Source organism: Ostrea edulis, chromosome 10 (assembly GCF_947568905.1).
Source record: "Ostrea edulis chromosome 10, xbOstEdul1.1, whole genome shotgun sequence".
NCBI lineage: Eukaryota > Metazoa > Mollusca > Bivalvia > Ostreida > Ostreidae > Ostrea > Ostrea edulis.
In genome coordinates, this window is record NC_079173.1 from 25,107,048 (window position 1) to 25,120,961 (window position 13,914).

Here is a 13,914-nt window from a genome sequence, read left to right on the forward strand (position 1 = left end):
GGACTAAGCCTGTTTTTGGGCCCGAACTCTATGATACCATAAAGATAGATTTGTGGTATCACAGTGTTCGGGCCCAAAACGGGCTTAGCCCCTGTGTCTAAGATATTGGTAAAATTTTGCATGTTCCAAAAATGTGGCGAAATTAAAGATCATAACTAGAAAATCAGAAAAAGTTCTTTAGAATGTTTACAAACACATTGGATACGATAGTAAATGTAATTACAAAATAATTCCGTTCTCATTTGCTTAAACTGGTATCCTGTTGACTTCGCATCTCTTATGTTTTTGTGTAGCCACCAATCAGTGGGGTGCCAGTTTAATATATTGTCCTCCAGACAAACATTTAATTAATAAAGGGCTAAAATGTCAAAATGACTTCAATTTCAAAACTCATAATTAATACTACATTTTTGTTGTTGTTGAGTTCTTACAAAATATTGTGATGTCATTTTTTAGATAAACGAAAGACTCTATGCATTTAACGTATATACATACTAATATAATGCAATAATTTGATTAACATATAAAGTATAACATAAGGAAGAAGACTATGCGGAATAGTAACATTAACATTAGTACAATTGTCTATTGATGAAAGCATCAGTAATGCTATATAAGTTCTACATAGTGTGGTAAATGATGTGCATTGAGAATAGTGAGGAGATTCCCCTAATGCTATATTAAACTAGGCGGATCCTCTGTCTATCTTCATGTGTCCCTCTTTCATATTTATATGTTACCTGGCGTTTAATTAGGGCAAGGAGAATTTCATAAATAAAATACATTTTTAAATGAATTGTGATTGATCGTACTTAATACAAATATTTACCCAATTTACACAACTCTGTAACATTTTTTGATGACCACAGTTGAACGAGTTTGAAGGCAGAGGGATTTTTATAGTAATGTTTCTTTATGTACATTTTCCTTTCTTCATCATGAAATGGACAGATCAGAATGAAATGAAACTCATCTTCAATCTGTGACAATGAACATAATCTACATAGTCTTTTATTTCTTGGAATGTTATAAAATCTACCACTCTCAATTTCTAGCTGATGAGAAATTCAACGATATTTACTGATATATTCACTGGTATTAAACTGATGATAGTAACGATCGTTACTATCATCCCAAGATGGCGGAAGGAAATTCCGGAAAGACCACATTTACTTATTATATCTATTTCTATTGTTTATTTGCGAATGATATGTAGGTAAGAAATATCATACACTAGCAACAATTACGATCAGGTGTTATTTTATCTTTTATACGGCTCATATGAACAGAAAATTCGTCGTTGAAAAAACAGCGAGGATGATAGTAACGAAAGTTTTACGTTACTATCATCATTCATTTCCGTTACTATCATCCTCGCTGTTTTTTCACATTACATGACATACTGATATCAAAGAAATGACAGAAAAATTCTTTCTTTATAATGATTTATGAATTTTGGATATACAGTAACATAAACTTACAAAATATTAATTAATGTTAGGAAATGCATTCAAGTTATTCATTGCATTTGGTAGCTGCAGAACTGTAGCTCTCAGAAAAAAATATTGTGACGGAACAGAAAAAATCTCTGTTCCGTCACAATATTTTCTCAGAGAGCTACAGTTCTGCAGCTATGCATTTGGTTGTCATCAATATTTCAAACGTTTCATCTTTCATAGAACATCAGTCTGGTGTTTTTGTTCACAAGATCTAAATGTCAATCACTAATATAACGAATTAATCTAAACCTCCAAAATATCATCAAATATTTGAAGTAATGTAAATGCAATGTGCACAGCAGTATATTTTTTCTACAAGTAATGCATTACATCAATTTACCATTACTCTGTAATGCAAAAAATGGCCCATTACACATCACACCTCCATTACACTGAAATTGGCACTTTTTCTTACGGAGTGGATGGGAGTTATTTTTTCACTGGGGAAATTCTATGCTGGACCCAATTTTACGGGCACAAGTCTAAACGGGACCCGATTTTCCGGGCTGGGGGGGGGGGGGTCTATAACGTAACGTAAATCATACGACACTGGTCCTAATTCACGTAAATTCTGCGCAACAAAGAGAAAAGAGAATTATGGGAAAATAGAATTTCACGAGTGTAAACATATTGCCAAGACCATGCCCAGTCTTGATGTCAATGGTATCGTTTTTATTGCTTTTTTTTTTTTTTTTTACCAATGGTCATCTAAGATGTCTTTATCGCCGCATCCAAAACACTTCATTCGTGTCCTCAACCTTGATACAGGTTCTACTGTTGTGCTAGAACAACCTCAACACAATACAATTTAGATCAGAAGCATAAATTTAAGAGACCATCAATTTTGCTTCAACCTTTAAGCATAGCAGAGTTATCTTTCTTTGATTTTATTACAATCACACAATGATTTCTATATATTACAGGCAATACCGTGGAATCATTTCAATTCGTGGGAGCCAATGTTCGTGGGTAAGCAAAATTTTGCTGGTTCGTGGGGACGTAATTTCGTAAACGATACGATGTCACTAGGAGAGATAACTCTACTTGGTTTTAAAAAATGTTCGAGGACACATAAATTCGTGGGTGACCCACAAAATCCACGAATATTAATCCCCCACGAACAATGAGGATTCCACAGTGTACACAGTGATATGATATGCGACAGTGCACGACCGTATATGCGACAGTGCACGACAGTATATGCGACAGTGAACGACTGTAGACAATGTATTCATATTCCTGGGTACTAATGACAGCCTTTATTTTTTTTTCACAAGAAGTGTCTTGAACCATGAAACCGGAATTTGGAAACCACCTCCTTTTATGTTCAGTTTTTGCCTACAGCATTAACACTAAAGACAACTTGTTTTCCCCGTTTCGTATATTCACTGTCAGCATTCGTGTTCTCTGTTAATATTTTTTTTGTTTTATTTTATTAGAATTTAAACTAATAAATTATCGAATAAAGTATGACTACCATCGCACTTTTTAAGATGCGAGACATATATAAATAGAATCATCTATCAACCTCAGAAAATTGCAATTTTACTTCAACAGCATTATCAAAATTTCAGAAACAACTGGTTAAAACGCACGATATAATAGTATTCATAATAGTTTCATGAAACTGTTTCTTTACAAAACTATTCAAAGTTTCTGTAACAAATAAAGAAAACCCATCGCATAATGAACTTGATCACGTATTCAATGAAAATACAGTTATCGCCCTTAGATTCAATATTTTGAAACATATATTAATTGATTATTCATAAAATATCATTTAAACTTTTGAAATATTTTATGTTTAACAAAGTGGTTTTTTTTTTATATACAATAACCACTGTAAATGACTTCAACAAAATTTATGGTAATACCATGCATAAATCTAAATGAATAATTGATTTTACAAATCTTATGACGTCACAGGAGGGAACTATTTCATGCAAGGATTCTAACACAACACTGTGACATCATAGACTGTCACAAAATAGTGCACAAGATGTCAAGGTACGTTATAATTTCATTAAAAACAACTTACGAGCTCTTACTAATTTTAATATGAAATTTTATTTTGTTTTTCAAGGTAAAAGGAATTTTGCCTGTACTTGTATTATTACTGAGCGCAGAGATGTAACGAAGTGTTTCTTCATGGACCAATGAAATTTCTAAACCGAGCAGTTGTTTATTCCATCATTTTCTTAGGATTCCTGTATTTCCTTTGGTATTCAAAATGTATGAACGGTAAAAGAAGACTCCTTGATGACGATGGCATCAGTGGTAAAGTTTTAACTTGTGAGAACGGCATTTGGTACGTTGAGGATGACATCTGTCAGAGACGTGAGGATTTCGTGCGCGCGCAGCTGAATTGGGAAGAGTCCCCGGCAATTTTTGTGTACCCTACTTCCATAGACAAATGGGTTTCCGGAAGAATAATACGGGAAGGCAAATGGGAAGAACAGCATATACAGAGAATTCATAAAATTCTCAAATCAGACCCCTCATTGATATTTCTCGACATTGGAGCAAATGTTGGAGCATTTTCCCTGACAATGGCAGAGCTTGGGAATCGGGTAATTGCAATAGATGCTTTAGGTGACAATGTTGCACGACTTTGTGCCTCAATGAAGATTAATCAGTTGCAGAACAGAATGTCAATTATTCATAATGCACTGTCATTCAAACAAGAAAAAGTTTCTCTGGGAAAATTTCATCTCAATGTCGGGGGAACATTTGTGAAACGAATGGGCGTGTCTGCAAATGATGACGTAATAGTAATCGACGCCATTTTATTGGACGACCTTCTAGATATTTACGAATTTGAAGGACATGTCATAATCAAGATGGACGTAGAATCTTTCGAAGCAAATGTTCTGAAAGGTGCATCAGAATTCTTTCATCGTGTTCGTGTAGATTGTGTTTTAATGGAGTTTATGGCACACAAGGGCAAAGAGAGTGGCGATTTCATTGTGGAGTTCCTAAAGCAGTTTGGTTTGGAATCGGAATTCACTAACAGTAATCATAGTTCTTGGCCGATGGACGTTATGTTTACCAGAAGAGTAAAAAAAAACAAACAAGGAAGTCCTTAACAGACTTCAGGATGAATAAACAGTTAGAAAATTAATCTTTTTGATTTCTGTATGCTATATATAATTCACATACCTCAGTTATGCACAGGAAGTGAGCGATAAGGATTATATAGTCTTGAATAAGATATCAATGAAAGGTGATGATAACGAACAGTGATCAATCTCATAACTCTTATAAGCAATACAAAATAGAACGATGGGCAAGCACGGACCCCTGGATATACCAAAGGTGTGATCAGGTGCCTAAGAGGAGTAAGCATCCCCTGTCGACCGGTCACACCCGCCGTGAGCCCCATATTTTGATCAGTTAAACAGAGTTATACGTATTCAAATCAGTGTGCCAAAAACGGCCTAACAATCGGTATGAAACACACCAGACAACATATGACCCTTGATAGGTTGTATTGACAAAGTAGATCGTTATAACGACCGTAGAATTTGCAAAATGTTGACTTTAAACGAGACTGTTGGAATCCCTGTACCATCAACGTCTTTGTCAGTAACCTGCTTCGATTTAAAAATTTACCATAAGCAGAACAAGCTCTTGCGTATCGAATCAGTTGAGAGATATAAACACCATATGCAGGTGATAATGGAATATTGCTACCGGGACAAATAGGGGAAGTTGATGGAGAAGCTGAAATCATCCCGTTTGTCATAAAGTTGATTTGTTAGTTTGCCCTTGATATCTACTTTCAATTAAATATCTAAGTATGAAGCAGAAGTGGACGACTCTGTGGTGTCTTTTATTTCGAGTTCACTGGGATATATCTCAATATGAGTGAAAAATTCTCGACGGGAAGTAAAAAACAAGACCAACAATATTATTGATGCTATTCATGTTTGTGTGAATCCTCGCCAAGCAGGTTGTGTTTTCAGACGAGTATGTGTTCGTACATGTGAGTGTGTATGTAGTGGTGGTGAAAACAAGATTTGTGCAAACACAGCCTAAGATAAAATTTACTTGGCTTTTTGTCATTTTTTTTCCAATCAATCTCCACGACCCCTACCTAGTTCCTACGCCAACTCATTTTTCAGAATCGCAGTGATGCTATTTTGTTACTCTAAATTACACTTTGGGTTGTTAGTTGTATATTGTGTAATGTCCCGCTCGAGAATTTTTCAATTATATGGAGACGTCACCATCGCCGGTGAAGGGCTGCGAAATTTAGGCCTATTGCCTAGCGCTTATGGCCATTGAGCAGGGAGGAATCTTTATCGTGCCACACCTCTGTGACACGGGGCCTCGGTTTTTGCGATCTCATTCGAAGGTCGCCTCTTACGACAGGCAATTGGTACTAAGGACCTATTCCAACCCGGACTTTGGGGATTGAATAAGACAATTTCCCACCTTATTAGAAGTTCATAATGCTAAGTTTCAGATGGGAAACATGCTAAATGTATGTATTTCTCTTGGAAAATAAATTTCTATTCCCTGTGTCAACGCAAAACACGCACGGACCGCCTTACTGACAAAAGACATTAACCACAAACGTTCCCGACAGTCGGATTATAAGGACGCGAGGAGTTGGGAATATTCACATCGTTAAGAAAGATAACTAAAAGGTAGATCAAATAATATCACTATTTTAATTTTATTTTCGAGATCTTTTCTCGTTATCGATATGATGGAAAGTGTTATAAGGAGTTTGTTTTTGTTATCAGTGCTTAAAACAATGGGCTGCCCTCAGGCGGGTTTTGTACCGTCATGTTTTGTGCAATGATCGTAACAACGAAGACATTGACACGGGGATAGGGTCCTCAGATTATAGAGCATTTCATTGTTTTTTAATGTTTACATGCAGATTCTTTGATAATTTAAATGTTATTTCCTTTAACTGGGACTTTTTGCAAAGATGAAACAGTTCACAATCTGTATTCTCTTAATCACTCAGACGAATATGCATATTAAGTGATAAAGTGACACAGGTAGCACCATTCATAATCACAAAACACGTCAACAGCTATAAAAAGAATATACACACCAGACATTATTTATCATAATTCAAATTCCATTTACACTGTGTGAAATGGAAAAACAAAATTAATTTTGTAATTAACCTACATTTTCCCTTTCTGTTTCAGCTTATTGTAGACAATCATGCTTCTCACACACGGTATATTAAGTGTTGCGTTTGTTGCACTACTTGGCTGTTGTTTCGCGCAGCCTTGTCCCAAGGAATGCGTCTGCAGATCCACACTAGTCAAGTGTCCGGCAGCTGTCGATTTCCCACAGTCCTTTCCCGCTAATACAGAGAAAATTGTTCTGGACGAGCTTACCGTGGTAGAACTTCCCCCAAAAGCTTTCGCAAAACTCCCAAACCTGACTTCCATCCATTTCAGTCGCTGTAATTTCGGTCAAATCAGCACATGCGCATTTCCTGAACGTCATTCAAAGTTAAAAACTGTAGCCTTTGATTTGACCGTTATCGGAGAAATAAAAGAGGGTGCATTTAGAAATCTGGGTGTTACCTCCGTCGCTTTCTCCAGTTCCAGAATAACTACGGTGAAGGGATACGCTTTTTGGAACATTGATACTGATTTTAAACTAACTTTCGTAAAGACCACGGTGCACGAAATTCAACCATTTGCGTTTTATAATGTTAATTCAAAGCAGAACATGAAGGTTAGCGGTGGCAATTTCAAACACATAATGAACTCTGCTTTTTCAGACACTGTCTTTAAATCCGTCGTATTACAGAATGTAACTTTTGAAAACCTAGAATGTAACGCTTTAACGGGACTCGAAAAAGTCCAAACTATACAGATATCACACAGTGAATTTCTGTGTAACTGCGACATAGAATGGATGAAGGGGGCCACTAAATCTTCGTTTCTTACCTCGATAATCGAATCAGGAACTTGCAAAGCCCCTTTGACGGGTGCAGTTATGAAGGATGTTCTTCAAAACAACGAAATAAAAAATTGTCCTGAAGATAACAAGGCACATGATGGTTGTCAAGCGCTTCCTCAAGAAATTCCCGAATTTCTTTGTCCAGGGAGAATCGAGATGAATCCAAGCGGATCACAGAGCCCCGGATCTCACAAAACGCCACCTGGCGGTGGGTGCGACAATACTCGGTTTTGTTCTTGGACTATGGTTGGTGTTATTGCTATTTTCACACTTAATTTTAGATAAGCAAAATAGATAAGAAGCAACCGACAAGCAACCACTGAATATGAAACAATCATTGGATATGAAGCAACCAATGAATATGAAGCAACCTTTGAATATGAAGCAACCATTGAATATGAAGCAACCAATGAATATGAAGCAACCAATAAATATGAAGCAACCAATGAATATGAAGCAGTCAATAAGAAATACGAAATACAATCTCTATTACTTACTATACTCTTTTTTATTATTTCTTTTATTATCTAAGCAGCAAAAACGTTTATAGACATTGTTGAATGTAATAAGTGTTGCATACAGAATGCCTGGTACTAATGCTTAGAATGCCGCACATCCATCTCATACATACCTGATCTTATTATTATACCTCAGTATGAGAATTCTATGCAACGCATAATCTGATTGGTTTAGACAGTCACGTGCCAGGCCAGGGAAGATAAAACTTCATATCTCCTTCTCAAACATCATATCTCCCCATCATAGTTCACCCCTTGGACAGCCTCGTGCATTTTCCACAAATTTAACGTCAAGGTAGACGAAGTTTATTGTGATTGATTGATTGATGTTTTCCGCCACACTTAACAAATTTTCAGTTAATCTGGTGGCGCCCAGTTTTTATTGGTGGAAGAGAGAACCCAGATACAATGTACCTGGGAAGAGACGACCGACCTTGCGAAAGTTAACTGGGAAACTTTCTCACTTACCGGCTCGAGCGGGAATCGAACACGATGTCACAATAAATCCAAGTCGTTGTACTTTCATAGTTCGTAAGGCACAAGATTTGCGGGTATCTGATACAAAGTTAAATCGTCTAATTTTGGTTGATACAAGCAAGTAAATCAGCATTCAAGGATAATGGAAATACAAAAACTGGTTATCATGTCACTGTATTTCGTTGTTTGTACCTTCTAATACGTTGACAGCGCGGTGTTACCGTTAGGGGATCTCAGCTACATGCAATATATAGATAAGCGGGCTCCATTTTCAAATGCATTTTTGTAGTCTTGTTTTGTTTCGGTATAATAACCAATTTATTGCATGGATGTAAACACGGACCCCTGGATATACCAGAGGTGGGATAAGGTGCCTAGGAGGAGTAAGCACCCCCTGTAACGTTTTAACTTATTCTTGATAAATACCATTCCAATTTTTTTCAAATTTCGTATAAAGCATCTTTGGACGAAGGAGACATACATTGTAAGATCCAGGGCTCATCTTCTCTACAACCGTACATCTATATGAAATACTAAATCCATACTGAATATTTTGTGATTGATAACAAATAACAAACAAGTTTCCAAAATTACCGCAAAATGTATATAAAACAAAAATAAGGTAGAAAAATAAATCAATGATTGAATAAAAAACATAATATATAGAAGAAAAATTGAGTGTGATATCCTAGGAAAAATATATCACAGAAGATGGGAGTAAGCTTCCGTACAAGACCTATTAAACCTGGTGGAGAGCTATGTCAGTGAATTATACAAGTACACTGTAAATTTCTAAAGTCCAAGCTAATCACAAGGGATACGGTAATTTATTTTTAATAAATAACACTATAAAGGCCTAAAATGCTAAATAGATATCCAATTCATCCTTTAACCAATGTGACTCCAGCTAGGGACTACATGTATAGATAACGTTCTAAAGAATTTAGAAAATAAGGCTACACGAGCAGTCCGGGATTTAACCCTAGAGGAGAAGAAGAGAAAGATTACCTGAACAGGATATAGGGCTCACGGCGGGTGTGACCAGTCGACAGGGGATGCTTACTCTTCCTAGGCACCTGATCCCACCTCTGGTGGGTCCAGGGATCCGTGTTTACTAAACTATCTTTTTTGTATTGCTTATGGGATTGATCACTGTTCGTTATCTTCACCTTTCATTGAACCTGTGGAGTCTTTAGCCCTAGCAAAAGTGATTGATTTGAAAATACCGCTCTCGCTGTTTATATACTGACTATGACCAATGAAAATTACTCTAACTAACAGGCTATGAAACTGCAAGGTGAATGTCTAAAACGACCTCTGATAAGTTTAAAGTTCTAGCTTTAAACCAATTAAAAGTAGGAAAACAAATTAACTTCGGAATAATTGACAAGCTGCAGGTAAATTCAACAACGGAAAATAGCACATGTGGAAATAATAAAGTAAACAATTTACAACTGATCTGTATTTTTTACACAAAAATAAAAAGCAACAAAAAGAATAGAGATGTAAGTAAAGGTACTAAACATTCAAAAGAGGAACAGAATAGACGCTGAATAAAACCAAAACCATTACAGGACATTTTCCAAATGCAACTGTACAAAAAGACGAAAACGCAAATCCGAACAAGATACAAAACAAATATCGTGAACATAGATCACCACATTGCATACCTTACTTTACCTGCACGGCCGAATATGGGACAGTTGACCGCCGATGCTAACATTGAATTGCGCAAGAGATTGCACTATGAATTAAACTAATTGCATGTATATGGCAATGGGAAAATGTGAACATGTATATGTAGAACTGCTTACGCGTTTCCAAGCAGGGTATTAACAATTCAGAGCAGGCAAAACAATTTTAGAATATCTTCCTTCGCCGTAGTATACATACGTAGTTCACCTGCATATGGTGTTTATATCTCTCAACTGATTCGATACACAAGAGCTTGTTCTGATCTAGTTGGTCGATACAACCTTTCATTGGGTCAAATGTTGTCTGGCGTGTTTCATACCGATTGTTAGACCGTTCTTGGCACACTGATTTTGACTACGGATTACTCCGTTTACCTGATCAGGATATAGGGCTCACGTCGGGTGTGACCGATCGACAGGGGATAATTACTTCTCCTAGGCACCTGGTTATAACGACCATTAGAATTTGCGATATGCTGACTTCAGTCGAGATTGTTGAAACTCCTGTACCATCAATTTGTTTGTCAGTAGCTTGCCTCGATTTAAAAAATGACTAGATACGCAGAACAAGCTCTTACGTATCGAATCAGTTAAAGATATAAACACCATATGCAGGTGATAATGGAATATTGCAACTTAGATATGGAAAGTTAAGAATGGTAAGCTGAAATCATCCCGTTTGTCGTACACTTGAGTTGTCAGTTTACCGTTAACGTCTACTTTCAATAAAATATCATTTTATTTTATTTACGTAAAGAAAGTCAGCAAATGTTTAGACTGATCGACAATGTTGCGGGAGTGAATCACTCCCGCATCTGCACCATTGCGGAGATCTTGAGGAGTTGTAGCCCTCTCCCACAAAAAAAAAAAAAAAAAAAAAATTCGGAGTGGGCTGCGTTATTGCATCTAAATATATACAAGCTCAACAAGTTTGTTTTCTATTTAACTAAAGAGTAGAAATGTACTTGGTTGGTGATTAATGAAGACAAACCATTAATTGTCAAATTGAGTGAATATTTAGTTAAAACTTTCAGAAAAAGAAGTGATGCTTTAAAACTGCAAAAGTCTTATAATTTATTATTTATATGTTGATATAACACTGATATTGTCCATTTACTTATGTATACACCTGGTTTGCAATTCATATATGTCAAATATGTTTTAATGGTATATATAAGCTCAACAAAAATTTTATCTATCTAACAAATAAGGACAAATTTACTTGGTTGATGATTAATGAAGACAAACCAGTAATTGTCAAATTGAGTGAATATTTAGTGCAAACTTTCCGAAAAAGAAGTGATGCTTTAAAACTGCATAAATCATTATAGTTTATTATTTATATATTGGTATAATACTGATACTGTCCATCTACTCCTATATATACATGATTAGCAATTCATATATGTATGTACTTGTTTCCCCAACATGCTGCATCCACATGCAGTTTGCAGTCTATGTAACCTGTAGTTAATGTTGTAAACTTTCTTTCTTTTTTGAATTTCCTTCTTTATAAACTGTCTTACTGTTATGCCCTCTGGGTCCAAAATTGGAATAAACTTATCTTATCTTATCTATATGAATGTACTCATTCCCCCCATTTGATACATCCACATACAGTTCATGTAATCTGTAGTCCTGTTTAAAAATTACCTTCTTTATAAACTGTCTTGCTTATAATATTATAAGACATATTTCTTTGATATATCTTCTTTTTCTAATTGACATGTGTTTTAAAGATTTTATCCGTAGATTAGCAAATAACGTTTTAAATTTTCATAAATATTTTTTTTTTAAATTTAAATTCTGAGTAGTTCAGACATCTTTTCTTAGATGTTCATATCATGTAAAACTTATACGGTACCAATTTTGATGCACCAGATGAGCATTTCGACAAATAATGTCTCTTCAGTGATGCTCAACCGAAATGTTTGAAATCCGAAATAACAATGAAGTTTTAGAGCTTTTATAAGGAAAAACAGTGTGTCAAAAAAGTGGAGTCAAATTCGTCTAAGGATAAGAGCTATGCGTGAGGGAGATAATCCTTAATTTTGAAATGAATTTCTAAATTTTATAACAGCAATTAAATATCTATCCATATTTTCAAGCTAGTAACGAAGTACGTCGCTACTGGGCTGTAGAGACCCTCGGGGACTAACAGTCCACCAGCAGAGGCCTCGACCCAGGGGTCATAATGTAAAACTTATACGGTACCAATTTTGATGCAACAGATGCACATTTCGACAAATAATGTCTCGTCATCAAATCACAACGACTCCAGAGTATCTTATTTGCAAACAAAGCACCCTTTTTTATCATTCCGGGATGGATCACAACAATTATATGAAATGGTCGAAAGTTTGTATCACTCTTTCGATGGCGAAATCATACTTCATAAGAGGTCTTTTAACGAGCCATTAGATAAAATTCTAGTGTAATGAGATACCTAAATAAAGATTTTTGCAACAATCTATGACATCACATGAGGATCGGTCAACCTTAATAGAATATAGTAAGCCGGGTGGTTGCATGTAATTACAAGTAATTAAAGTAGAAAAAATTAAGTTGTGTCACAGACGAATTTAAGAATTCATCTTACAATTGTAATCATCAAATAGCAATTTTATTTCATGGAGGAAAATGAGAATTCACATTTAACATTTTAGCTTTTAGTATGTTTTTTTTAAATGTCAATTTTCTTACCGTTCTGCATTCACACTGCGTAATTGCTACTGAGAACAATTGTTAATTAGAAAAATTTCTTTCATCAACACCTCCCCTAGATCTGCTATCACACTGATCCAATATATTTCACACCTTTCGCTAGAGGTCAAACACTTGACGTGTTAATTTTAAATACCTGTATTTAGATTACCCCCACTGCTTTTATTGTAGCGAAAAACCCTTCAATATGTGCATGGAATCTGCCAGTCGTACATAGATCATTATATTACATAGACACTTTCAATGAACTTTTTTTATTTACAAAAATAAATAATGAAGGCAGAACTGCATGGATCTAAAACATCGCAATTGAGAGAGAGAGAGAGAGAGAGAGAGAGAGAGAGAGAGAGAGAGAGAGAGAGAGACATACAGACAGAGAGAGAGAGAGACACACAGAGAGAGAGAGAAAGAGAGAGAGAGAGAAGAGAGAGAGAGAGAGAATGAATTTGTAATGAATATCTGCTTTTCATTTACTGTATATCAATTCACATTAAAAATAGGAATTTCCCTTATTACTCATCACTATTTTAATAATAAGTATTATTGTTACTATTACTAAACACTGAATTTAAGAATATTGAAGAAATTAAGGAAGGAAATTAAAATGAAACTTTTCAAAACCAGGTTTTCTCAAGTTCCAGTTACTTTATTCGCTCTTCAGCAAAAAATGAAATATTCATATCCGGTGATCACTTATTCAAAAACACCACTCTGATTGACAATATCTTTTTCCAGAATATTGTACGTTTCGTTTTTATTATCTTTTTTTGTGTGCTGAAAACCATCACCTTTAAGAAAAAACCCAAATAAAAGCAAAGCAAAATGATGATGTTTTATTCATCTCCACAACACGACTCTTTTAATGTATTTTCAATCCACAAACTAGAAGGAAAGGAAAGTACAGATATGATATAATACATTAAAATGACCAACGATACGAACCATTACATGGTCAATTTTTTTTGGTCGACCTGTCCCTTCCTCAGGAGAAATGATGTTTGTTCCAAAAAGATGACTGACGATAGTAAAAGATATACAAAAACCTAGCATTAAATTTACAAA

At 35.4% G+C, this 13,914-nt stretch overlaps 2 protein-coding genes across 3 annotated transcripts; both read left to right on the plus strand.

Moving 5' to 3' along the window:
* The first annotated feature begins 1,634 nt into the window (after positions 1-1,634).
* LOC125666426 (uncharacterized) lies at positions 1,635-4,620 on the plus strand. 2 transcript variants are annotated; one of them, XM_048899594.2, is made up of 2 exons: positions 1,635-3,506; positions 3,702-4,620. In XM_048899594.2, the coding sequence occupies exon 2, from the start codon at positions 3,734-3,736 to the stop codon at positions 4,583-4,585; it is 852 nt and encodes a 283-aa protein (XP_048755551.2). In that variant the 5' UTR covers positions 1,635-3,506; positions 3,702-3,733; the 3' UTR covers positions 4,586-4,620. The 2 variants fall into 2 exon arrangements, with proteins under 2 accessions (XP_048755551.2, XP_048755550.2); XM_048899593.2 differs by having other exon boundaries at positions 1,635-2,468; positions 3,583-4,620.
* A 1,434-nt stretch (positions 4,621-6,054) lies between these two features.
* LOC125666427 (leucine-rich repeat-containing protein 4-like) lies at positions 6,055-7,936 on the plus strand. Its single transcript, XM_048899595.2, has 2 exons — positions 6,055-6,151; positions 6,671-7,936. The coding sequence occupies exon 2, from the start codon at positions 6,687-6,689 to the stop codon at positions 7,722-7,724; it is 1,038 nt and encodes a 345-aa protein (XP_048755552.1). The 5' UTR covers positions 6,055-6,151; positions 6,671-6,686; the 3' UTR covers positions 7,725-7,936.
* The last annotated feature ends 5,978 nt before the right edge of the window (positions 7,937-13,914 follow it).